General features: G+C 55.9%; 1 protein-coding gene across 1 annotated transcript in view; it reads right to left on the minus strand.

Moving 5' to 3' along the window:
- LOC138754229 (chloride channel protein-like) overlaps positions 1-26,537 on the minus strand; it is a 46,810-nt gene that overhangs the window by 10,435 nt on the left and 9,838 nt on the right. Inside the window, 15 exon segments of the mRNA XM_069918160.1 lie at positions 1,180-1,393; positions 2,143-2,253; positions 2,518-2,587; positions 2,763-2,909; positions 3,195-3,279; positions 11,308-11,409; positions 12,993-13,077; positions 13,210-13,335; positions 13,557-13,638; positions 15,054-15,074; positions 15,076-15,132; positions 15,653-15,786; positions 16,437-16,565; positions 17,616-17,747; positions 18,368-18,486. Of these exon segments, the coding sequence (XP_069774261.1) occupies positions 1,180-1,393; positions 2,143-2,253; positions 2,518-2,587; positions 2,763-2,909; positions 3,195-3,279; positions 11,308-11,409; positions 12,993-13,077; positions 13,210-13,335; positions 13,557-13,638; positions 15,054-15,074; positions 15,076-15,132; positions 15,653-15,786; positions 16,437-16,565; positions 17,616-17,747; positions 18,368-18,470 (1,598 nt within the window). The 5' untranslated portion in view covers positions 18,471-18,486.

The following is a 26,537-nucleotide window of genomic DNA, read 5'->3' on the forward strand; positions in this document are numbered from 1 at the left end:
ACACATCCCGGGGTGGGGACACAAAGTGAAGTCCTGTCCCTGGCACAGACTCCCGCGGTGAGGACACAGACTGAAGTCCCATCCCCGTCACACACTCTCGGGGTGGGGACACTGAGTGATCCCCCGTCTCGTCGCACCCCCCCAGGGTGGAGAAACAGATCGATGTCCAGTCACGTCACACCCTCCTGGGGTGGGGACACAGAGCGAACCCCTGTAACGTCACACAGTCCTGGGGTGGGGTCACAGAGCGAAGCTCCAACCCGTCACACCCTCCCTGGGTGGGGATGTGATAAACCCCATTCCGTCACACACTCCTGGGGTGGGGACAGAAATTGAAGCCCCGTCCCATCACACACTCCCAGGGTAGGGACAGAGATTGAAGCCCTGTCCCGAGACACAATCCCTGGTTGGGGAAACGGAGTGAAGCCCTGTCCCGTCACACACACACGGGGTGGGGACACAGTGTGAAGTCCCGTCCCATCACACCCTCCCGGGGTGGAGAAACAGATCGATGTCCCGTTCAGTCACACACTCCTGGGATGGGGACACAGAATGAAGCTCCGTCTCCATCAAACATTCCTGGGGTGGGGACAAACAGTGAAGTCCTGTTCCCGACACAGACTCCCAGTGTGGGGACAGAGTGAAGCCCCGTCTACATCACACCCTCCCGGGGTGGGGTCACAGAGCGAAACCCCGATCCATCACACAATCCCGGTGTGGGGACAGAGTGAAGTCCCGTCACGTCACACACTCCTGGTGTGGGGACTCAGAGCGAAGCTCCGTCCCGTCACACCCTCCTGGGGTTGGGATACAGAGCAAAGCCCCATCCCGTCACACACTTCCAGGGTAGGGACAGAGATCGAAGCCCTGTCTCGTGAAGCAATCCCTGGGTGGGGAAACGGAGTGAAGCCCCTTCCCCCTCACACACTCCAGCAGTGGGGACACATAGTGAGGTCCTGTCCCCGTCACAGACTCCCAGGGTGGGGACACAGAGTGAAGTCCCGTCCCGTCACACACACACGGGTGGGGACACAGAGTGAAGCACCATCCTGTCACACACTCCCGGGGTGGGGACAGAGTGAAGCCCCATCCCCATCACACACTCCCAGGGAGAGGACACAAGAGCGCAGCCCTGTCCCGTCCCACAGTCTGAGGGTCATGTCCAGTGTCCACACATACCTGGCACTGCTCCAGCTGAGCTCGGGCAGGTAGGGAAGCTTCTTCACTTGGATAATGCTGTCGTACAGGCTCGGCTGCAGGCCCTGGGCCACAATATTGGCCAGTATCACGGCCACCATCATGGGCAGAATGTGGGAGATCTGCCCCGTCAGCTCAAAGCAGATGACGGCCGTCGACACTGCGTGGGTCACTGCTCCCGTCATGGCAGCTGCTCCTGGAGAGAAAGAGAGAGAGACAGGAGGGTGAGTTAGCGGGGACAGGGAGTGGGGAGAATGGTTGTGGATGGTGTAGAAAGTTACAAGGGGATATGGTCAGGACGGGGAGTGGGGAGGGGGTTTGTGGATGGTGTAGAAGGTTACAACGGGTTATGGACAGGACGGGGAGTGGGGAGAGGGGTTGTGGACGGTGTGGAAGGTTACAACGGGATACAGACAGGATGTAGAGTGGTGAGAGGGGTTGTGGATGGTGTAGAAGGTTACAAGGAGATACGGACAGGATGTAGAGTGGTGAGAGGGGTTGTGGATGGTGTAGAAGGTTACAACGGGATAAGGACAGGATGGGGAGTGGGGAGAGGGGTTGTGGACAGTGAATAAGGTTGTGGTAGGTTACAGGGGTTTACAGACAGCATGGGGAGAGGGGCTGTGGACGGTGTAGAAGGTTGTCATAGGTTACAATGACATATGGTCAGGACAGGGAGTGGGGACAGGGGTTGTGGACAGTGTAGAAGGTTACAACGAGATATGGACAGGACGGGGAGTGGGGAGTGGGTTTGTGGATGGTGTAGAATGTTACAAGGTGATACGAACAGGGGGAGTAGGGAGAGGGGATGTGCATCGTGTAGAAGGTTGGCATCTCCCCTCTCTCCCCAATACCAGCGATCTGGACCCTCTGGCAGTTCCAATGTCACCTTCCCCAGGCCTGAGGCTCCCCGTCCACCCCCAATTCATCCCCTCCTGCACTCACCGATGACGGCGTATTCTCCAGGCAGGATGTGGTAGAGGTTTCCGTTGGACACGAGGCCATCAGGGAACAGGAGTGCCATCAGTTCACCCACGGCGCGGCCCATCACGGCACCTGGAGGGGGAGATATCAGCTTCATGAGGCAGTGGGAAAGAGATGGAAGGAGGGACGCAGGTAGAGAGAGAGGGAGAGGATTCGAGGTGGGGCATAGAAGTGGGGAGAGAGGGGGGGAGCAGAGACAGGGAGACAGGGGAGAGGGAGTGATGGGGGACAGAGAGACTGCGGGTAGGGAGAGAGTGGTGGGCGAGGGGGAGATTGGGTAGAGAAGGGGAAGAGGGGAGAGGTTGGAGACAGAGTGGGGTGGGATAAGGGACTTACCCAAGTTGAAGACAGGAACGAACGCTCCACAGGGAACAGGCATTGTAACAGCCAAGGCTGCCATCCAGAACTGGGGAGAAAATGGAGAGAAGTAAGGTGGGGGGGAGAGGTGGGGGGGCAGAGAGAGGATGGGGAAGAGGTCGAGAGGGGAGTGAGAGGATGGAGAGAGAGAGAGGGGATGAGGTGGGAAGAGACGATGATGGAAGAGGGTGGGATAGAGGGGGAGAGAGAGGTGGAGAACTCACATGCATCACAAAGTACAGTGCCATGACGATGAAGATATTGAGGTGGGGTTTAAACCATTGTGCTGAGTTTCCTAGACCCTGGGGGTTGATCGTCTTTGTCCAGGTGTAGTTGTCAAACAGCGAGTTTATGGTTTCGCGCGGCATCAACTGTGGGACAGAAATGGGATTGAGGATGATTGTCCCGTCCTGTCACACCTTCTCAGGGCGGGCAAAGCAGAGTGAAGCCACATCACGCCCACAATCCCGGGGGTGGGGTGACAGAGTGAAGCCAAGTCCAGTCACACACCCAGGGGAGGGAACGCAGAGCGAAGCCCCGTCCCGTCACACACACCAGGGGCGGGACACAGAGTGAAGCCCCATCCCGTCACACACTCCCGGGGAACGGGCACAGAGTGAAGGGAGAATATTAGTGGAGATTTTGAGATAACCTACCCCAGCACCAAAGAACTGACCCGCTCCAGGGGGAAATCGAAGAGTGGCCAGGACAAAGGTCACAACAGCTGGGTAGATCAGTCTCCTACAAAGAGATAAGAAACGTCAACATTTGTACACTTACTGGGGTCTCTCCGACCCTCTCTCTCAGGGGGATATCTGCACCCTGACCGGGGTGACTCCATCCCCTCCTCTCTCAGGGGGATATCTGTACCCTGACTGGGGTCTCTGTGTTCCCCCCCCCATCTCAGAGGGATATCTGTACCCTGACCGGGTTCTCTCCGTCCCTTAATCTCAGGGGGATATATGTACACTGACCAGGTTCTCTCCGTCCCTATCCCTCTCAGTGGGATATCTGTACACTGACCGGCATTTCTCCGTCCCCCCCTTCTCTCAGCAGAATATCTGTACACTGACCGAGGTCTCTCTGTCCTCTCTCTCACAGGTGGATATCTGTACTCTGACCAGTGTCTCTCCATCCCTCTCTCTCAGGGGGATATCTGTACCCTGACCGGGGTCTCTTCATCCCTCTCTCTCAGGGGGATATTTGTACTGTGCACAGGGTCTCTCCATCCCTTTCTCTCTCAAGGTGGATATCTGTATACTGATCGTGGTCTCTCCGTCCCCTCTTCTCGTAGGGGGATATCTGTAACCTGACCAGGGTCTCCCCGTCCCTATCTCTCTCAAGGGGATATCTGTACCCTGACCGGGGTCTCTCTGTCGCATTCTATTACGGGGATATCTGTACATTGACTAGGATCTCTCCATCCCGCTCTCTCTCAGGGGGATATTTGTACACTGACCGGGGTCTCTCTGTCCCCCCCTCACTTAGGGGATATCTGTACCCTGACCGGGATCTCTCGATCCCTCTCTCTATGGGGAATATCTGTACCCTGACCGAGGTTACACGCTCCTCTCTTTCAGGAGGATTTCTGTACACTGACTGGGGTCTCTCCATCCCTGTCTCTCTCAGGGGGATATCTGTACACTGACCCGCTTTTCTCCGTTCCCCCCTTCTCTCAGCAGAATATCTGTACACTGACCAGGGTCTCTCTGTCCTCTCTCTCTCAGATGGATATCTGTACTCTGACCAGTGTCTCTCCATCCCTCTCTGTCAGTGGGATATCTGTACCCTGACCAGGGTCTCTCCATCCCTCTCTCTCAGGGGGATATTTGTACTGTGCACAGGATCTCTCCGTCCCTTTCTCTCTCAAGGTGGATATCTGTATACTGATCGTGGTTTCTCCGTCCCCTCATCTCGTAGGGGGTTATCTGTAACCTGACCAGGGTCTCTCCGTCCCTATCTCTCTCAGGGGGATATCTGTAAATAACTAGTGTCTCTTCGTCCCTCTCTTTCAGGGGGATATCTGTACCCTGACCGGGGTCTCTCCATCCCTCTCTCTCAGGGGGATATTTGTACAGTGCACAGGGTCTCTCCGTCCCTTTCTCTCTCAAGGTGGATATCTGTATACTGATCGTGGTCTCTCCATCCCCTCTTCTCGTAGGGGGATATCTGTAACCTGACCAGGGTCTCTCCGTCCCTATCTCTCTCAGGGGGATATCTGTAAATAACTGGGGTCTCTCCGTCCCTCTCTTTCAGGGGGATATCTGTACCCTGACCGGGGTCTCTCTGTCGCATTCTATTACGGGGATATCTGTACATTGACTAGGATCTCTCCATCCCTCTCTCTCTCAGGGAGATATTTGTACATTGACCGGGGTCTCTCTGTCCCCCCTCATTTAGGTGATATCTGTACCCTGACCGTGATCTCTCAGTCCCTCTCTCTATGGGGGACTATCTGTTCCCTGACCGAGGTTACACACTCCTCTCTTTCAGGGGATTTCTGTACACTGAGTGGGGTCTCTCCATCCCTGTCTCTCTCAGGGGAACATCTGTACAATGATTGGGGTCTCTCCATCCTCCACTCTCACAGGGGGATATCTGTACACTGAACGGAATCTCTCCATCCCTCTCTCTCAGGGGGATATCTGTACCCTGACTGGGGTCTCTTCATCCCTCTCTCTCATGGGAATATTTGTACTGTGCACAGGGTCTCTCCATCCCTTTCTCTCTCAAGGTGGATATCTGTATACTGATCGTGGTCTCTCTGTCCCCTCTTCTCATAGGGGGATATCTGTAACCTGACCAGGGTCTCTGTGTCCCCCACCTGTCTCAGAGGCATATCTGTACCCTGACCGGGGTCTCTTCATCCCTCTCTCTCAGGGGGATATTTGTACTGTGCACAGGGTCTCTCCATCCCTTTCTCTCTCAAGGTGGATATCTGTATACTGATCGTGGTCTCTCCGTCCCCTCTTCTCGTAGGGGGATATCTGTAACCTGACCAGGGTCTCTCCGTCCCTATCTCTCTCAGGGGGATATCTGTAAATAACTGGGGTCTCTCCGTCCCTCTCTTTCAGAGGGATATCTGTACCCTGACAGTGGTCTCTCTGTCGCATTCAATTATGGGGATATCTGTACATTGACTAGGATCTCTCCATCCCTCTCTCTCTCAGGGGGATATTTGTACACTGACCGGGGTCTCTCTGTCCCCTCTCACTTAGGTGATATCTGTACCCTGACCGGGATCTCTCGGTCCCTCTCTCTATGGGGGATATCTGTTCCCTGACCGAGGTTACACACTCCTCTCTTTCAAGGGGATTTCTGTACACTGAGTGGGGTCTCTCCATCCCTGTCTCTCTCAGGGGAACATCTGTACAATGATTGGGGTCTCTCCGTCCGCCACTCTCACAGGGGGATATCTGTACACTGATCGGGATCTATCCATCCCTCTCACTCAGGACGATATCTGTACACTCTCCGGGGTCTCTGCGTCCCCCACCTCTCTCTGGGATATCTGTACACAGGCTGGGGTCTCTCTTTCACCCCTTCTCTCAGGAGGATATCTGTACATTGACTGGGGTCTCTCCGTTCCTCTCTCTCTCAGTTGGATATCTGTAAATGACCGGGTTCTCTCCATCCCTCTCTTTCAGGGGGATATCTGTACCCTGACCGGAGTCTTTCTGTCCCTCTCTCAGGGGGATATCTGTACCCTGACAGAGGTTCCCCACTCCTCTCTCTCAGGGTGATATCTGTCCACTGACTGGGGTCTCTCCTTCCACCCTCTCTCAACGGAATATCTGGACACTGACCAGTCTCTTCATCATCCACTCTCTCAGGGGTTATCTGTACACTGATTGGGGTCTCTCCGTCCCTCTCTCTCAGGGGGATATCTCTTATCTGACGGTGGTCCTCTCCATCCCCCCCTCTCTCAGGGGATATCTGTACACTGACTGGGGTCTCTCCGTCCCCACCTCTCTCAGGGGCATATTTGTACACTGACCATGGCCTCTCTGTCCCCCCACTTTCTCAGGGGGATATCTGTACCCTGACTGGTGTCTCTCCGTCCCTCTCTCTCAGGGGGATATCTGTACCCTGACAGAGGTTCCCCGCTCCTCTCTCTCAGGGGGGATATCTGTACCCTGACTGGAGTCTCTTCCATCCCTCTCTTTCTGGGGGATATCTGTACCCTGACCGAGGTTCCCCTCTCCTCTCTCTCAAGGGGACTTCTGTACACTGACTGCGGTCTTTCCGTCTACTCCTCTCTCAGGGTGATATCTGTTCATTGACCAGCTTCTCTCCATCACTCTCTCGTCAGGTGGATATTTGTACACTGAACGGGGTCTCTCCGTCCCCACCTCTCTCAGGGGCATATTTGTAAACTGACCACAGCCTCTCTGTCCCCCACTCTTTCAGCGGAATATCTGTATACTGACCGTAGTCTATCTGTCCCTCGGTCTCTCAGGGGGATATCTGTACCATGACTGGAGTCTCTCCATCCCTCTCTCTCAGGGAGATATCTGTACACTGCACACAGTCTCTCTGTCCTTCTCTCTCAGGGGGGGATATCTGTTCACTGACCTGGGGTCTCTCCATCCCTCTCTTTCTGGGGGATATCTGTACCCTGACTGAGGTTTCCCCCTCCTCTCTCTCAGGGGAATTCTGTACACTGACTGGGGTCTCTCCGTCTACTCCTCTCTCAGGGTGATATCTGTTCATTGACCAGCTTCTCTCCATCACTCTCTCTCAGGTGGATATTTGTACAGTGACCGGGGTCTCTCTGTCCAACCATCTCCCAGGCAGATATCTGTAACCTGACAGGGGTCTCTCTGTCCCCCCCCCTCTCTCAGAAGGATATCTGTACAGTGACTGGGATCTCTTCGTCATCCACTCTCTCAGGGGTTATCTGTACACTGACTGGGGTCTCTCCCTCCCTCTCTCTCAGGGGGATATCTGTCCACTGACTGGGGTCTCTCCTTCCACCCTCTCTCAACGGAATATCTGTTCACTGACCGGTGTCTCTTTGTCATCCAATCTCTCAGGGGATATCTGTACACTGACCGGGGTCTCTCCGTCCCTCTCTTTCAGGGGGATATCTGTACCCTGACCATGCTCTCTTCGGTTCACTTCTCTCTCAGGGGGATATTTGAACCGTGACCGGGGTCTCTATGTCGTCCCCTTCTCAGGGGAATATCTGTACACTGACCTTGGTCTCTCCGTCCCTCTTTATCAGAGGAACATCTGTAAACTGACAAGGGTCCCTCCGTCCCTCTCTCTCAGCAGAATATCTGTATACTGACCGTAGTCTATCTGTCCCTTGCTCTCTCAGGGGGATATCTGTACCCTGACCGGCGTCTCTCCATCCCTCTCTCTCAGGGGAATATCTTTACACTGCACAAGGTCTCTCTGTCCTTTTCTCTCAGGGGGATATCTGTTCACTGACTGGGGTCTCTCCGTCTACCCCTCTCTCAGGGTGATATCTGCTCATTGACCGGGGTCTCTCCAACCCTCTCTCTCAGGTGGATATCTGTACACTGACCGGGGTCTCTCTGTCCCCACCATCTCTCAGGCGGATATCTGTAACCTGACCAGGATCTCTCTGTCCTCCCCCTCTCAGAAGGATATCTGTACAGTAACTGGGGTCTCTCCGTCCCTCTCTTTCAGGGGGATATCTGTACACTGACAAGGGTTTCTGCGTCCTGCCCCCTCTCTCAGTGGGATATCTGTACACTGACTGGGATCTCTCCGTCCTCCACTCTTTCAGGGTGATATTTGTACCATGTCCAGGGTCTCTATGTCCACCCCCTCACTCAGGAGAATATCTGTACATTGAGCGGGGTCTCTCCATTCCTCTCTTTCAGAGGGGGATTTCTCTACACTGACTGGGCGTTCTCCGTCTCTCTCACTACCTCTCAGGGTGATAATATCTGTACACAGACCGGGGTCTCTCTTTTCGCCCCTCTCTTAGGAGTATATCTGTACCCTGACCGAGGGTCTTTACGGCACCACCCCTCTCTCAGGGGATATCAGTACCCTGACCGGGGTCTTTCCGTCCATCTCTCTCAGGTGGATCTCTGTACCCTGACCAGGGTTCTCCACTCCTCTTTCTCAGGGAGATAACTGTACATTGACAGGTGGTCTCTCCATCCCTTTCTTTCTCGGGGATATCTGTATATTGACCGTGGTCTCTCCGTTCCCCCTTCTCGTAGGGGGATATCTGTAACCTGACCGGGGTCTCTCCGTCCCTATCTCTCACAGGGGGATATCTGTACCCTGACCGGGGTCTCTCCGTCGCTCTCTATTACGGAATATCTGTACACGACTAGGATCTCTCCGTCCCTCTCTCTCTCAGGGGATATTTGTACACGACCGTATCTCTCTGTCCCCCCCTCACTCAGGGGATATCTGTACCCTGACTGGAATCTCTCAGTCCCTCTCTCTCTATGGGGGATATCTGTACCCTGACCAAGGTTCCCTGCTCCTCTCTTTCAGGGGGATTTATGTACATTGACCGGCATCTCTCTATCCCTGTCTCTCTCAGGGGAACATCTGTACAATGACTGGGGTCTCTCCGTCCTCCACTCTCACTGGGAGTCTCTTTCTTTTTCTTCACCCCCTCCCTCAGGAGGATATCTGTACACAGACAGGGATCTCTCTTTCACCCCCTCTCTCAGGAGGATATCTGTACACTGACCGGAATCTATCCATCCCTCTCACTCAGGACAATATCTGTACACTCTCCGGGGTCTCTGCGTCCCCCACCTCTCTCAGGGATATCTGTACACAGACCGGGGCTCTCTTTCACCCCCTCTCTCAGGAGGATATCTGTACACAGACCGGGGTCTCTCTTTCACCCCCTCTCTCAGGAGGATATCTGTACACTGACTGGGGTCTCTCTGTTCCTCTCTCTCTCTCAGGGGGATATCTGTACCCTGATCAGGGTCTCTCCATCCCCCCCTCTCTCAGGGGATATCAATACATGGACCAGGTTCTCAGCATTCCTCTCTCTCTCAGGGATTATCTGAACACTGACCGTGGTCTCTCCGTTTCCCCCCCTCTCTCAAGGGGATATCTGTTCACTGACCAGGTTCTCTTCATCCATCTCTATCAGCAGAATATCTGTACCCTGACTGGCACTCTGTGTCCCCCCCCTCTCGTAGGGGGGGGATATCTGTACAGTGAGGGGTGTCTCTCCACCCCTCTCTCTCACACAGGGCGATATCTGTACACGGATCGTGGGTCTCTCTTTCCCCACCTCTCTCAGGAGGATATCTGTACACTGTCCAGGGTCTCTCCGTCCCCCCCTCTCTTAGGGAGATATCTGTACCCAGACAAGGGTCACTCCGTCCCTCTCCCTTAGGTAGATATCTGTACACTGATGGGGTTTGCTGCTCCTCTCTCTCAGGGGGGATATCTGTACACTGACCGGGGTTCTCTCCATCCCCCCCCTCTCTCAGCAGAATATCTGTATACTGACCGTAGTCTATCTGTCCCTCGCTCTCTCAGGAGAATATCTGTACCATGACCAGATCCCTCTCTCCCAGGGGGATATCTGTTCACTGACCTAAGTCTCTCCATCCCTCTCTTTCTAGGGGATATCTGTACACTGACCGAGGTTTACCGCTCCTCTCTCCCAAGGGGATTTCTGTACACTGATTGGGGTCTCTCCGTCCACCTCTCCTCTCTCTCAGGGGGATATCTGTACCCTGACCAGGGTCTCTCCATCACTCTCAGGTGGATATTTGTACACTGACCGGGGTCTTTTCGTCCCTCACTTTTAGGGGGATATCTGTACACTGACTGGGGTCTCTCTGTCCCACCATCTCTCAGAAGGATATCTGCACAGTGACCGGGGTCTCTCCGTCCCTCTCTTTCAGGAGGATATCTGTACCCTGACAGGGGTCTCTCCGTCCCTCTCTCTCAGGGGGATATCTGTACCTTGACCAGAGTTCCCCACTCCTCTCTCTCAGGGGGATATCTGTACACAGACCCGGGTCTCTCCATCACTCTCTCTCTCAGGTGGATATTTGTAAACTGACCAGGGTCTCTCCGTCCCTCTCTTTTAGGGGGATATCTGTACACTGAACGGGCTCTCTCCGCTCCCCCCCTCTTTCAGGGGCATATTTGTACACTGACCGCGGCCTCTCTGTCTCCCCAATCTCTCAGGGGGACATCTGTATCCTGACCGGTGTCTCTCCGTCCCTCTCTCTCAGGGGGATTTCTGTACACTGATCGGGGTCTCTCCATCCCTGTCTCTCTCAGGGGTAAATATGTACACTGATTCGGGTCTCTCTGTTACCCCCTCACGCCGCCTCTCAGGGTGATATCTGTTCACTGACCAGGGTCTCTCCGTCCCCCATCTCTCATTTGAATATCTGTACACTGACCAGGGTCTCTTCATCATCCACTCTCTCAGGGGGATATCTGTTCATGTACACTGACCAGGATCTCTCCATCCCCCCATCTCTCAGGGGTTATCTGTACACTGACTGAGGTCTCTCCATCCCTCTCTTTCAGGGGGATATCTGTACACTGACCAGGATCTATCCGTCCCTCTCTCTCAGGGGGATATGTCTTATCTGACCGGGGTCTCTCTGTCCCCTCCTCTCTCAGGAGGATATCTGTACCCTGACCGTGGTCTCTCACTCCTCCCCCTCTCTTATGGGGATATCTATACACTGTCCAGAATCTCTCCGTCCCTCTATCTCAGGGGGATATCTGTACCCTGACTGGGGTCTGTTAGTCCCTCCAAATCCCCTCTCTCTCCCCACTCACTGTTTTTTGAGGATTTTGGTCACAAAATTTTTCTTCCTCATGAAGACAACAATCTGTCGGTTCAGGTACACGAACAGCGCCCCAAAGAATCCTGAGGCGATACTATGGTGTGAGGGTGAGGGTGGTGGTGGGGAGGAGAGACGGACAGAAAACAGAGCTGTCAGATCTCACAGCACAGAATCTTTCCCTGGAACCCAGTCCCTGACGTCCTTGCAACGTCCCAGTAAATCTTCAGAGGATAAAGTCCCGAACCTGTTTATACCTTTCCCTGTAACAGAGTCCCTGACTTTCAGGCAACGTCCCAGTAAATCTTCAAGGGATAAAGTCCCAAACCTGTTGAACCTTTCCCTGTAACTCAGTCCCTGACGTCCGGGCAATGTCCCAGTAAATCTTCAGGAAATAAATTCCCAAACCTGTTGTACCTTTCCCTGTAACTCAGTCCCTGACATCCATGCAATGTCCCAGTAAATCTTCAGGGGATAAATTCCCAAACCTGTTGACCCTTTCCTGTAACTCATTCCCTAATGTCCAGGCAACGTTAGGGAATATTCAGGGGATAAAGTCCCGAACCTGTTGACCCTTTCCCCGTAATTCAATCCCTTACATCCAGGCAACACCTCAGTAAATCTTCAGGGGATAAAGTCCCGAAACTGTTGACCCTTTCCCTGTAACTCAGTCCCTGACGTCTGGGCAAGTCCCAGTAAATCTTCAAGGGATAAAGTCCCGAACCTGTTGAACCTTTCCCTGTAATTCATTCCCTGACATCCGGGCAAATTCACAGTAAATCTTCAGGGGATAAAATCCCGAACCTGTTGACCCTTTCCCTGTAACTCAATCCCTTACATCCAGGCAACACCTCAGTAAATCTTCAGGGGATAAAGTCCCGAAACTGTTGACCCTTTCCCTGTAACTCAGTCCCTGACATTCGGGCAATATCCCAGTAAATCTTCAGGGGATAAAGTCCCGAACCTGTTGAACCTTTCCCTGTAACTCTGTCCCTGACATCCTGGTAACACCCTATTAAATTTTCAGGGGTTAAAGTCCCGAACATGTCGATCCTTACTCTGTAACCCAGTCCTTGATGTCCGGTCAACGTCCCAGTACATCTTCAAGGTATAAAGTCCCGAACCTGTTGACCCTTTCCATGTAATTCACAACCTGACGTCTGTGCAACGTCCCAGTAAATCTTCAGGGGATAAAGTCCCGAACCTGTTGACCCTTTCCCTGTAACTCAGTCCCTGACGTCTGGGCAACAACTCAGTTAATTTTCTCTGCCTCTTTCTATCTGATTAAGATATTAACTGTCAATCGTTGACCAAAACTGCACACAGTGCATCAGAGATGGCCCCACCCACCTTGAATTCTGTGCCGTAATACACACTGTTCTCACCTGCTCTGCATCACCCCAGATCCATCCCGTATCCCCACAGATCCATCCCGTCCACGGAACCATTCTGCATCACCCCAGACCTGTCCCGTCGACGGATCCGTCTCGCATCCCCCCCAGACCTGTCCTGTCCATGGATTCGTCCCACGTCTCCCCAGATCTGTCCAGTCGTCGGATCTGTCCCGCATTCCTCAAAACCATCCCATCCACGGAACCATCCGTCCCCCCAGACCTGTCCTGTGCACGGATCCGTCTCCTCCCGCCTGCCCCACATTCCTGCCCCAGACAGCCCCTCTACCCGATAATGGCGAAGGCAGGCAGCTCCTGAAGATCGAAGGGGATGTCTCCGCGGAAGTTCGTCTTGAACAGGGCTGTGACCGTCACTGAGAGAGAGAGAGAGAGAGAGAGAGAGAGAAAGAGATGTCAGTCGACCAGTGAGGGCCAAGGCCCTGCACAGAGGTGGAGAGCGACGGGAAGGAGAGAGATCAGCAAGGGGGGGGGGTTGGGTACGGTGCCTGTGTCTTTGACCCAGACGGAGAGGACGCGGAAGATGAATGCACTGAAGGCACCCCCCAGAATTCCCCGCCAGTAGTTACGGACTCCAAAATGGCTGCAGGTCACCTCAATACTGAACAGGACACCTGGGGGAGAGAAGGTGGTGGGGGGAGAGAGAGAAAAAGAAAATCATTAGAATTGATTGGACGCAGAGTGAAGCCCCGTCCCGTCACACACTCCCAGGGTGAGGACACAGAGCGAAGCACTGTCCCGTCACACACTCCCAGGGTGGGGACACAGAGTGAAGCCCCATCCCGTCACACACTCCCGGAGTGAAATGCAGAGTAATGTTCCTGGGGGAACTTGCCTGCCAGAGGGGTCCCAAAACAACAGCTGATACCAATAGCACAACCCACGGTGAGGATATCCGATCGTAAATAGAACGGCTCCTGGACACACCAGACATAAGAAAGAAGGGGGAGGAGTGGCGGAGAGACGGAGGGAAGAGAGAGGGGGGGAAGGGAAAGGGGTGGAGAGGGTGGAAGAGAGGGGCGGAGAGAGAGGCGGGAAGTGAGGGACGAAGAGAGAGGAGAGAAGGGGTAAGAGAGGCGGAGAGAGGGGGAAGAGAGAAGGGGGAGAGAGAGGGGAGAGAAGGGGAGGGGGGAAAGAGAGGGGCAGAGGGGGGAAAGGGGAGGAGAGAGGAGGCAGTGGGGGGGAGATAGAGGGGGGAGAGGGAGAGAAAGGGGGGAGAGAGAGGTGGGAGAAAGTGAGAGAAAGAGCGAAGGAGAGAGTGGGGCAGAGAGGGGTGAGGAGGGAGAGAGGGGTGGAAATGGGACAGAGGCAGACGACAGGGGGGGCAGAAAGACAGTTAGTGAATCAGACACGTTGAAGATTGAACAATGGATCCCAAGTCTTTGTCGCTCTCTCCGAGGAGCTGCAAAACTCATCCCATCTCAACTCCCTGTCCCACTCCCCTACCCAACACACTAGAGCCCAAGAGCCTTAACAGAGTGAAACCCCGTCCCGTCACACACTCCCAGGGTGGGGACACAGAGTGAAGCCCCATCCCATCAAACACTCCTGGGGTGAGGACACAGAGTGAATCCCTGCCCCATCACACACTCCCAGGGTGGGGACACAGATAGAAGCCCCGTCCCATCACACACTCCTGAGGTGGGGACACAGAGCGAAGCCCCGTCCTGTCACACACTGCCGGGGTGAGGACACCCCATCTTCCTGCTCCGATTGGGGACTTGCCTCCGATCGGTGCCCCAAATGTACAAACGACGCCAACAGCAGAAGCAGGGATTAATACGCCAGCGGACGGCTTGAAGTCCTGTTAATAGGGGGTGTAGATGGGAAGGGGGAGAGGGGAAGGAGAGAGAGGGGAAGGGGAGAGAGGGGAAGGGGGAGAGAGGGGAAGGGGAGAGAAAGGGAGTGAGAGGGGAAGGGGAAGGGAAAGGGGGAGATGGGTGAGGGGAATGGGGAAGGGGAGGGGAATGGGGAGAGGGGAAGGGGGACAGAGGGGAAATGGGATGAGTGGGGCGGATAAAGCAACAAGCTGTTAGTTGGCAACACTGTAAATGACAGCGCTCACCAGAGGCCCATCCTTTCTTTTCCCTTCCCTCATTTTCTCAACCTTCATATCTCCTCTCTATTACCCTCCCCCACTCTCTCTCCTTTCCTCTCTCTCCCCCTCCCCATTTCTCCCCCCTATTCCCTCTGTCTCCTTGCTCTCTCCTCTTTCTCTCCCACCCTTATTCCCTCCATCTCTTCACTCTCTCCCCTTTCTCTCACCCCTCTCCCTATTTCTCTCCCCCCCACTGTAACCAGTGAATCCCGACTCTGTGACCCCCTCACTCACCTCTCGTCGACCACTGAGAAAAGCACAGAAGTTTGCTCAGTAGTGTTGCACAGATACTGGCAATGTGGACAAACGGACCCTGTGGGGAGATAAGCGGGGGGATGGGGGGGGGCAGAGAGAGTGGGGGAGAGAGCGAGATCTCAATAAGACAGAAAGAGGCAGAGATTTATTAGGATGTTGCCTGGACATCAGGGACTGAGTTACAGGGAAAGGTTCAACAGATTCGGGACTTTATCCCCTAAAGATTTACTGGGACATTGCCCGGACGTCAGGGACTGAGTTACAGGGAAAGGTCCAACAGGTTCGGGACTTTATCCCCTGAAGATGGGGTAAATACCCGTCGGCTTTTTCCCTACTGAGATACAGACCAGAGGACACGTGCTCAGGGTGAAAGGGAAGAAGATCTTCATGGCAAGAGGGCGGTCGAGTCAAGTTTTAAATGTTAAAGAGGAATTCAAAATGGGGATGTGGATGGGTGGGGGCGGGATAAGAATCTGGCATGGAATATCAGGGGCAAAGGGCGTTTCCCATGGTTCTGGCGAGGCGGAGATCGTGGGACTCTAGGGAGAAATGGCGGGCAGACGAGACTTCGCACCCACCTCCTTGCCAAGCGGAAATCCTGCGCTCAGCGCTGCAGTCAGTCCCACAGTCTTGGCCACGAATGTCCGAAGCGTGAGGTACTCATGAAGAACGGCTCCACGGATGATAGTTTTAAGTTCAGGGATTCCGGAGCCTGCGGTGAGAGGAGTGAGAGAGAGATGGGTGGGGAGGGGAGGCAGGGGCGCGATGTCAGAATTCTCTTCGGAGACGGGTGAACCGCACTCCAGTGCAGGATATGGAGACCGGGGGAACTGTGTGTGGGATAAGGAGACCTTGGATACTGTGTATGAGATACGGGGACTGGGGATACTAATTGTGGGATACAGGGACTGGGGGAACCACATGTGTGATACAGAGAACGGGGGAACCGCGTGTGTGATATGGAGACTGGGAAACCGTGTGTGGGTTACGGAGTCCGGGGAACCAAGTGGGGGATATGGTGACCAGGGGAACCGCGTGTGGGAACCACATGTGGGATACGCAGACCGGGAAAACTGCATGGGGGATACGGAGACCAGGGGAACCGCATGCGGCATACGGAGACCGTGAGAACCGCGTGTGGGATACGAAGTTGGGGGAACCGCTTGTGGGATACGGAGACCAGGGGAACTGAGTGGTGGTGACGGAGACCAGGGGAACTGCGTGCAGGATATGGACACTAGGGGGACCGCATGCAGGATATGGAGACTGGGAACCGCGTGTGGGATAGGGGGACCGGGGACACGTGCTCCTTGTGCGGGGTACGGAGTCCGGGGAACCGCGCACGACCCCTGAATGACTCACCAACAGCCTGCGGTGAAACCATCTGACAGAACAGGCTACTAAAGAGTATCAGGGCAAGGGGGTAGCAAACCCAGACCAGGTACTGGAGGCCAAGATTCCCCTCGACCATGGCAAAGAGGTACTTGTAGACTGGGAGGAGGATGATGGAGGGAGAGAGGGGGAGGGGGGAGAGAGAGAGAGAGAGAGAGAGAGACAAAAGGGAGGAGAGGAGGGAAGAGAGAGGAAACAAGAAAGAGGGAGGGGGAGTGAGAGGGGTTAGAGTATTGAAGACTATCCCATCTGGACACATCTCCCCACTTCTGTATCACGTCACCACTCTCCCTCAAACTCCCTCTCTCCTTCTCCCCCTCAAACCCTCCTCCTCTCCCCTCTCTACCCCCCTCGCTCTCACCCCTTTCCCCCCTCTCTCTCCAAACCCTCTCCCCTTTTCTCTCCCCCTCTCTCTCTCTCTAGCTCTCTCCCCCTCTCTCTCCACCTCTCAGTACCCCAAATCCACCCCCTCTCTCCCCACCTCCAGCTCTCTCTCCAACTCTCTCCCCCCTTCACAGCCCTTTCTCTACCCCGTCTCCCCTTCTCTCTCTCCCCCCTCTCTCTGAACTTTTCACTCCCCCATCTCTCTCCCCCCTCTCTCTTCCTCTCCCCCTCTCCCCACCTCTCTCTCTCCCCTCCCCCTCTCTCTCCCCATTCTTTCTCTACCCTGTCTCTCCCCTCTCTCTCCATCTCTCCCCCCCTGCTGAACTTTTCACCCCCCTCTCTCCGCTCCTCTCTCCCCATCTCCCCTCTTCTCTCCCCATTCTCTACCCTGTCTCTCCCCTCTCCCCATCTCACCCTCTCTCTGCCCACCTCTCTCTTCCCCCCTCTGTCCCACCCCCCCTCACATCCCTCTCCCCCTCTCCCCACCTCTCTCTCCCTCTCTCTCTCTCCCCCCTCCCCCTTTTCACCCTCTCTCTCCCCCTCTCTTTCTCCCCTCTTCCCCATCTCTCCCTCTCCCCCCTCTCTCTGCCTGCCTCTTTTCCCCCACTCTGTCCCACCCCTCTCTCCCCCCCTCTCTCTACCCCCCTCTCTCTCTCTCCCTCTCTCCCCTCTCCCCCCCTCTCTATCCCCCCTCCCCTCTAACTCCTCTCTCTCTCCCCCACTTTCTCTCCCCTTTCTATACCCTGCTCCAGCTCCTCCACTCACATCTCAGTCCCCTGGACCCGATGAAGTCCATCGCCCAGCTCACTAAGGCCATGAGAACTCCAAGCAGCAGAAGGAATATCCAATCTTCACCCAGAACCTTCACCAGGTGCCGGTAGAGACAGTTCTTCACCGCTGGAGGAACACAGAGGGGGCAGTTAGAGAGGGCAGGTCCCAACCCCATCCGTCACACACTCCTGGGGTGGGGACAAAGAGAGAACCCCCGATCTAACACACCCTCCTGGGATGGGGACACAGTGAAGCCCCATTCCTGTCACACACTCTCGGGGTGGGGATACAGAGTGAAGCCCCATTCCCATCACACACTCCTGGGGTGGGGAAACAGAATAAATCCCCGACCCGTCACACACACTTGGGGTGGGGACACAGAGTGAACTCCCGACCTGACACACACTCCCGAGGTGGAGACACAGAGCAAAGCCCCATCCCCGTCTCACACTCACGGAGCAGGGATACAGAATGAAGCCCCTGCTCATCCCAAACTCCCAGGGCAGGGAAAGAAAACAAAGGTCTGAGACCCTCTTTCTCACACATTCAAGCCATTAATGACTCAATCTCCTGCCCAGGGTCCCCCATTCCCTTCCCCACTTCCTCTCTCGCCCAGCAGCCTCGTTCAGCATCACAATGGGACCCCGCAGCCAGGCTGTGGGCCTTGGGCTCAGGGAGGCCTCGGACAAACACACCTCCTACCCCTGCCCTCTCCCTGCCACCCCTTCCCTGTGCAGGGTCCGCACCTCTCCACCGTGACACCTCAGTCTTGGATCCCAGCATCGCCTCCTGTGTTTTCCAAGTCAGAGCCTCTGGAGACCCCGTCGTCTCCTGCTTCTCGTGGGACATCTCTGAGCACGTCAATCTGGAGGACGAGAGTGGGAGAAAGAGTGGGTGAACTCCAAGAGGGGTGTCACGGATCGGAGGGGTGAAGGGGACCAGATGGGGTTACAGAAAACATGAGGGGTATCGGGGACACGAGGGTGAATTATAGACACAGGGAGATTTGTCAGGGACCGAAGGGGGTAACAGAGTCAGCGAGGGGTGTCGGGGACCGAAGGGGGCTACAGAGACAGGGAGGAGTGTCGGGGACCAGAGGGGGTTACAGAGACAGGGAGGAGTGTCAGAGACCAGATGTGGTTACAGAGGTGGGGAGGGGTGTCGGGAACCAGAGGGGATTACAGAGACAGGGAGGGGTGTAGGGGGCCAGAGGGGGGTAAAAGAGACAGGGAGTGATGTAGTGGACCGGAGGGGGTGACAGAAACAGGGAGGGGTGTCGAGAACAGGAGAGGGTAACAGAGATGGGAAGGGATGTCGGGGACCGAGGGGGTTACAGAGACAGGGAGGGGTGTCGGGAACCAGAGGGGTTACAGAGACGGAGGGGTATAGGGGGCCGGAGGGGGGTAAAAGAGACAGGGAGTGATGTTGTGGTCCGGAGGGGGTGACAGAAACAGGGAGGGGTGTCGAGAACAGGAGAGGGTAACAGAGATGGGAAGGGATGTCGGGGACGGAGGGGGTTACAGAGACAAGGTGGGTTATCAGGGACTGCAGGGGATTACAGAGACAGGGAGGGATGTTGTGGACTGAAGGGAGTTACAGAGACAGGGAGGGGTGATGGACACCGGAGGGGCTTAAAGGGACAGGGAAGGGTGTCGTGACCAGAGGGGTTTACAGAAACAGGGAGGGGTGTCGGGGACCAGAGGGAGTTTCAGCCACAGGGAGGGGAGTCAGGGACTGGAGGTGGATACAGAGACAGGGAGGGGTGTCGGGTACCGGAGGGGGTTTCAGTCTCAGGGAGCGGTGTCAGGGATCGGAAGCGGATATAGGGACATGCAGGGGTGTAGGGGACCGGAGGGGTTTACAGAGACAGGGAGGGGTGTCGGAGACTGGTGGGGGTTACAAACACAAGGTGGGCTGTCGGGGACCGGAGGCGGATACAGAGACAGGGAGGGGTTTTGTGGACCGGAGGGCATCTGGGATCTGAGCAAGTTAGAGGCAGAGATGGGTGCAGGAGACTGAAGGGGGTTACAGAGACAGAGAGGAGTATAGGGGACCGGAGGTGGTAACAGAGACAGGAAGCGGCATCCGGGACATGAACAGGTTATAGAGAAAGGGAGGGGTGCGGAGAACCAGAGTGGGTTACAGAGACAGGGAGGGTTGTAGGGGACCAGAGGGGGTGACAGGCATAGGGAGAGGTATGGGAACCGGAGGGGGGTTACAGAGACAAAGAGAGTCGTCATGGACCGCAGTAGATGACAGAGACAGGGAGGGGTATCGAGGAACAAGGGGGTTACAGTGACAGGGGATTGTGTTGGGGACCATAGGGGGTTAAAGAGACAGGGCGGGGTGTCGGGGACCAGAGAGGGTTAGAGACAGGGAGGGGTACAGGGGACCAGAGTGGGTTAGAGAGTCAGGGAGGGGTGTAGTGGACCAGAGGGGGTTTCCAAGACTGTGTGGGCTGTCAGGGACCGGAGGGCGTTACAGAGATGGGGAGGGGTGACGAGAACAGGAGAAGGTAACAGACAAGGGAGGGGTATCAAGGACCAGAGTGGGTTGCAGAGACAGGGAGGGGTGTCAGGGACCGGAGGGGGTTACAGAGACAGGGAGGGGTGTTGTTGACAGAAGGGGTTTACAGAGACAGGGAGGGGTGACAGAGACTGGATGATGTTAAATGGACAGCGAAGTGTGTCGTGGCCCGGAGGGGGTTACAGAGAAAGGGAGGAGTGTCGGGGGCATGAGGGGGTTACAGAGATAGGGAGGGATGTCGGGCACTGGTAGGGGTGACAATGACAGGGAGGGGTGCAGTGGACCGGAGGGGGTGATAGAGACAGGGAGGGTTGTAAGGACCCAAGGGGCTGCTACAGAGACAGGGAGTGGTGTCGTGGAAGCATACACCCCTCCCTGTCTCCATCACCTCCTCCGGTCCCCTACACCACTCGTTGTCTCTGTAACAGTCCCCAGTCCTTGACACCCCTCCCTGTCTCTGTTATCCCCTCCAGTCCCCTACATCCCTCCCTCTTTCTCTAACCCACTCCGGTCCCCTACACCCCTCTCTGTCTCTAACCCATCCAGTCCCCGACACCTCTCCCTGTCTCTGTAACCCACTATGGTCTTCGACACCTCTCCCTGTCTCTGTAATCCCTGCAGGTTCCATACACACCGCCCTGTCTCCGTAACCCCCTCTGGTCCCCTGCACACCTCTCTGTCTCAAGGAGGGCTGTCAGATACCGGAGGGATTTACAAAGACGGGGAGAGGTATCTGGGAGAGGTATCGGGGACCGGTGGGTCTAATAGAGATGAAGAGAGTTGAGGGACCTGGAGGGTGTTACAAAGACAGGGAGGGATGTCTGGGACCAGAGGGTACGACAGAAACAGAAAGATATGTCAGGGAACGGAGTGGGTAACAGAGACTGGAAGGAGTGTTGGGGTAACAGAGACTGGAAGGGTGTTCGAGACCGGAGGGATTTACATAGATAGGGTGTGGCGTCAGGGTGCGGAGGGCGATACAGAGACAGGGAGGGGTGTTGAGGACTGGAGTGGGTTAGAGAGACAGGGTGGGGTGTAGGGGATCAGAGGAGATTAGAGAGACAGGGAGGGGTGTATAGGACCGGAGAGCGTTACCGAGACAGGCAGGTGCATCAGAGATTGGAGGAGATTACAGAGACAGGGAGGGGTGTCGGGTACCAGAGGGGGTTACAGAAACTGGAAAGGGTGTCAAGAACAGGAGAGGGGTAATAGAGATGTGGAAGGAGTCAGAGACCGGAAGGGGTAACAGAGATGGGTGGGTGTCAGGAACCGGAAGGGGTTACAGAGACAAGGTGGGTCATCAGGGACTGTAGAGGATTACAGAGACAGGGAGGGGTGATGGGCACGGGAGGGGCTTAAATGGACAGGGAAGGGTGTCGGGTACCGGAGGAGGTTTCAGACAGAGGGAGGGACTGGAGGTGGATACAGAGACAGGGAGGGGCGTAGGGGACCGGAGGTGGTTACAGAGACAGGGAGGGGTGTCGAGAACCGAGGGGGTTACAGAGCCAGGGCGGTGTGTATGGGATCTGCGGCGGTGTGTGCGGGACCTGCAGGGGTTACAGAGACAGGGAGTGGTGTTGGGGACTGGATGGGTTAGAGAAAGAGGGAGGGGTGTAGGGGACTGGAGGGGATAACAGAGACAGGGAGGGGTGTCAGGGACTGGGGGCGGTTACAGAAACGAGTGGTATAGGGGACCGGAGGAGGTTATGGAGACAGGGAGGGGTGTAGGCTTCCAGAGGGCATTACAGAGACAGGGAGGGGTGTACGTGGCCTTAGGGGGTTACAGAGACAGATAGAGGTGTCGGGGACCGGAGGGAGTTAGAGACAGAGAGAGGTGTAGCGGACCGGAGTGGGTTAGAGAGACAGAGAGGGGTGCAGGGACCGGAGAGGATAACAGGGACAGGGAGGGGTGTCGGGGACTGGGGGCAGTTACAGAGACAGGGAGGGGTGTTGTGAACCAAAGGGAGTTACAGAGACAGCGAGGAGTGTAGGGGACTGGAGGAGGTTATGGAGACAGGGAGGGGTGTAGGCTTCCAGAGGGCGCTACAGAGACAGGGAGGGGTCTACGGGGCCTTATGGGGTTACAGAGACAGGGAGAGATGTTGGGGACTGGAGGGGGTTAAAGAGAGGTGTCGTTGACCCAAGGGGGTTAGAGACAGAGAGAGGTGTAGGGTACTGGAGTGGGTTAGAGAAAGAGGGAGGGGTGCAGGGACCTGAGATGATAACAGGGACAGGGAGGGTTTTAGGGGACTGGAGTGGGGTTACAGAGAAAGGGAGGGGTGTAGGGGACCAGAGGATGTTACAGAGACAGGGAGGGTTGTTGAAAACCGAGGGGGGTTACAGTGACATAGCGGTGTGTACGGGACCTGAGGGGGTTACAGAGACAGGGAGAAGTGTCGAAGACCGTAGTGGGTTACAGAGATAAGGAGAGGTGTCGGGGACCGGAAGGGGTTAGAGACAGTGAGAGGTGCAGGGGACCGGAGTGAGTTAGAAAATCAGGGAGGGGTGTAGGGTACCGGAGAGGGTTACAGAGACTGAGAGGGGTGTCAGGGACCGAAGGAAGCTTCAGACACAGGGAGGTGTGTCGGGGACTGGAGGCAGACACAGAGACAGGGCATGTTGTAGGGGACTGGAGGGGGTTATAGGGGAATGGAGGAGTTTTGTGGACCAGAGGCGGATACAGAGACAGTGAGGTGTTTAGGGGACCATAGGGGGGTTACAGAGAGAGGGTGGGATGTCGGGGACCATAGTGGGTCACAGAGACAGTGAGGAGTGACGCGGACCGGAGGTTCTTACAGATTACCTGAGGGGGGTCGGGAACCAGAGTGGGGTTACAGAGACAAAGAGGATAGTCATGGACCGCAAGGGGTTATAGAGAAAGGAAGGGGTGTCGTTGACTGAAGGGGGTTACAGAGAACGGAGGGGTAACAGGGACTGGAGGGGGTTAAATGGACAGGCAGGGGTGTCGGGGACCGGAGGGGATTACAGAGACACGGAGGGCTGTCGGGGACCAGAGGGGGTTTCAGACACGGGAGGGTTGTAGGGTAACGGAGGGATTACAGAGACAGGCAGGGTCGTTGGGGACCGGAGGGCATTACAAACAAATGGAGGGGTGTTGTGGACCGGAGGCGGATACAGAGACAGGGAGGTGTGTCGGGGACTGTAGGGGGTTACAGAGAAAAGGAGGGGTGTTGAGAACGAAGGGGGTTACAGAGACAGGGCGGTGTGCATGGGGCCTTAGGGCGTTACAGAAACAGGGTGGGATATCAGGGACCGTGCTGGGTTACAGAGACAGGGAGGGGTGTCGGTAACCAGAGTGGGTTAGAAACAGGGAGGTGTGTAGGCTTCCGGAGGGCGCTACAGTGACAGGGAGGAGTGTCAGGGAACAGAGAGGGTTACAGAGACAGAGAGGGGCGTCCGGGACCTGATCAGGTTTCACAGACTGGGATGAGTGCAGGGGACTGGAGGTGATTACAGAGACAAGGAGGTGTGTAGAGGACCGGAGGGGGTTAAAGAGACAGGGAGGGGTGTTGTTGACAGAAGGGGGTTACAGAGACAGGGAGGGGTGACAGAGACTGGATCATGTTAAATGGACAGGGAAGGGTGTCGTGGCCCGGAGGGGGTTACAGAGACACGGAGGGGTGTCGGGGACCATCGTGGGTTAAAGAGACAGGGAGGGGTGTCGGGGACTGGAGGGGGTTAGACACAGTGAGGGGTGCAGGGGACCGGAGTGGATTAGAGAGACAGGGATGGGTGTAGTGGACCAGAAGGGGTCCCGAGACTGTTTGGGCTGTCAGGGAGCAGAGGGCGTTACAGAGATGGGGAGGGGTGACGAGAACAGGAGAAGGTAACAGACGAGGGAGGGGTGTCAAGGACCAGAGTGGGTTACAGAGACAGGGAGGGGTGTCAGGGACTGGAGGGGGTTACAGAGACAGGGGGGGGTGTCAGGGACCAGAGGAGGTTTCAGACACAGGGAGGTGTATCGGGGACTGGAGGGGGTTACAGTGACAGGGAGGGTCGTCAGGGTCCTGAGAGGATTACAGACAAATGGAGGGATGTCAGGGACCGTAGGGGGTTACAAAGACAGGGAGGGGTGTTGGAAACCGGAAGGGGCTAGAGACAGGGAGGGGTGTAGGGGAACGGAGTGGGTTAGAGAGACAGAGAGGGGTGTAGGGGACTGAAGAGAGTTACAGGGACAGGGAGGGGTGTTGGGGTCCGGATGGGTTTATGGAGACAGGGAGGGTGTAGGCTTCCGGAGGGCATTACAGTGTCAGGGAGGGTTGTCGGGGAACAGAGAGGGTTACAAAGAGAGGGGGGGGGGCGTCTGAGACCTAATCAGGTTACAGAGACAGGGAGGGACGTCGAGAACCGAGGGGGGTTACAGAGTCAGCGCGGTGTGTACGGGACCTGAGGGGGTTGCAGAGACAGGGACAGGTGTCAGGGACCGGAGTGGGTTAGAGAGACAGGGAGGGTTGTAGGGGACCGGACGGGGTTATGGAGACAAGGATGGGTGTAGGTTTCCAGAGTGCGTTACAGTGAAAGGAAGGCGTGTCGAGGAACAGAGAGAGTTACAGAGACAGTGAGGGGCATCCGGGACTTGATCTGGTTACAGAGGCAGGGACGAATGTAGGGTACCCGAATGGGTTACAGAGACAGGGAGGGGTGTCGAGAACCGCAGAGGATAACAGGGACAGTGAGCGGTTTAGGGGACCGGAGTGGAGTTACAGAGACACGGAGGGCTGTAGGGGACCTAGGGGGTTACAGAGGCAGGGAGAGGTGACGGGGACCGGAAGGGGTTAGAAAGTCTGGGAGGGGTTTAGGGGACCGAAGAGGGTTACAGAGACTGAGAGGGGTGTCGAGGACCAGAGGAAGTTTGAGACACAGGGAGGCGTGTAGGAGACTGGAGGAGGATACAGAAACAGGGAGGGTTGTAGGGGACCGGAGGGAGTTACAGAGACAGGGAGGGGTGTCGAGAACCGAGGGGGTTACAGAGACTTGGTGGTGTGTATGGGACCTGAGGAGGTTACAGAGACAGGGAGAGATGTCAAAGACTGTAGGGGGTTACAGAGACAGGGAGAGGTGCCGGGGACCGGAAGGGGTTAGAAAGTCTGGGAGGGGTTTAGGGGACCGAAGAGGGTTACAGAGACTGAGAGGGGTGTCGAGGACCAGAGGAAGTTTGAGACACAGGGAGGCGTGTAGGAGACTGGAGGAGGATACAGAAACAGGGAGGGTTGTAGGGGACCGGAGGGAGTTACAGAGACAGGGAGGGGTGTCGAGAACCGAAGGGGTTACAGAGACTTGGTGGTGTGTATGGGACCTGAGGAGGTTACAGAGACAGGGAGAGATGTCGAAGACTGTAGGGGGTTACAGAGACAGGGAGAGGTGTCGGGGACCGGTGGGGGTTAGAGACAGAGAGAGGTGTAGGTGACCGGAGTGTGTTAGAGAGACAGGGAGGGGTGTAGGGGACCGGAGTGGGGTTACAGAGATCGGGAGAATCATTAGGGGCTGGCGAGGATTACAGAGGAATGGAGGGGTTTTGTGGAACGGAGGCGGATACAGAGACAGTGTGTTTTGGGGACCGTAGGGGGTTACAGAGACAGGGCGATGTGTATGGGGCCTTAGGGTGTTACAGAAATGGGGTGGGATGTTGGTGACTGTAGTGGGTTACAGAGACAGAGAGAGGTGTCGAAGACCGTAGGGGGTTACAGAGACATGGAGGGGTGTTGGGGACCTGAGGGGATTATAGAAAAATTGAGGGGTGTTGTGGTCCGGAGGCGGATACAGAGACAGGGAGGTGTTTAGCGGACTGTAGTGGGTTAAAGAGACATGGTGAGGTGTCGAGAAGCAAGGGGGTTACAGAGACAGGGCAGTGTGTATGGGGCCTTAGGGGGTTACAGAAACAGGGAGGGATGTCGGGGACCATAGTGGGTTACAAAGACAGGGAGGGGTGTTGGTAACCGGAGGGGGTTAGCAACATGGAGGGGTGTAGTGTTCCGGAGGGCATTACAGTGACAGGGAGGAGTGTTGAGGAACAGAGATGGTTACAGAGATAGTGAGGGGCATCCGGGACCTCAGCAGGTTACAGAGGCAGGGACGGGTACAGGGGACCGTAACGGATTACAGAAACAAGGAGGGGTGTAGGGGACCAGAGAGGGTTACAGAGACTGAGAGGGGTGTCAGGGACCGGAGGAGGTTTCAGACAAAGGGAGGTGTGTCGGGGACTGGAGGCGGGTACAGAGACAAGGAGGGTCGTTGGGGACCAGAGGGGATAACAGACAAATGGAGGGATGTCGTGGACCGTAGAGGGTTACAAAGACAGTGAGGGGTGTCGGTAACCGAGGGGGTTAGAGACAGGGAGGGGTATAGAGGACTGAAGGGGTTACAGGGACA

The sequence above is a fragment of the Narcine bancroftii genome, chromosome 2, assembly GCF_036971445.1.
Source record: "Narcine bancroftii isolate sNarBan1 chromosome 2, sNarBan1.hap1, whole genome shotgun sequence".
Taxonomy (NCBI): domain Eukaryota; kingdom Metazoa; phylum Chordata; class Chondrichthyes; order Torpediniformes; family Narcinidae; genus Narcine; species Narcine bancroftii.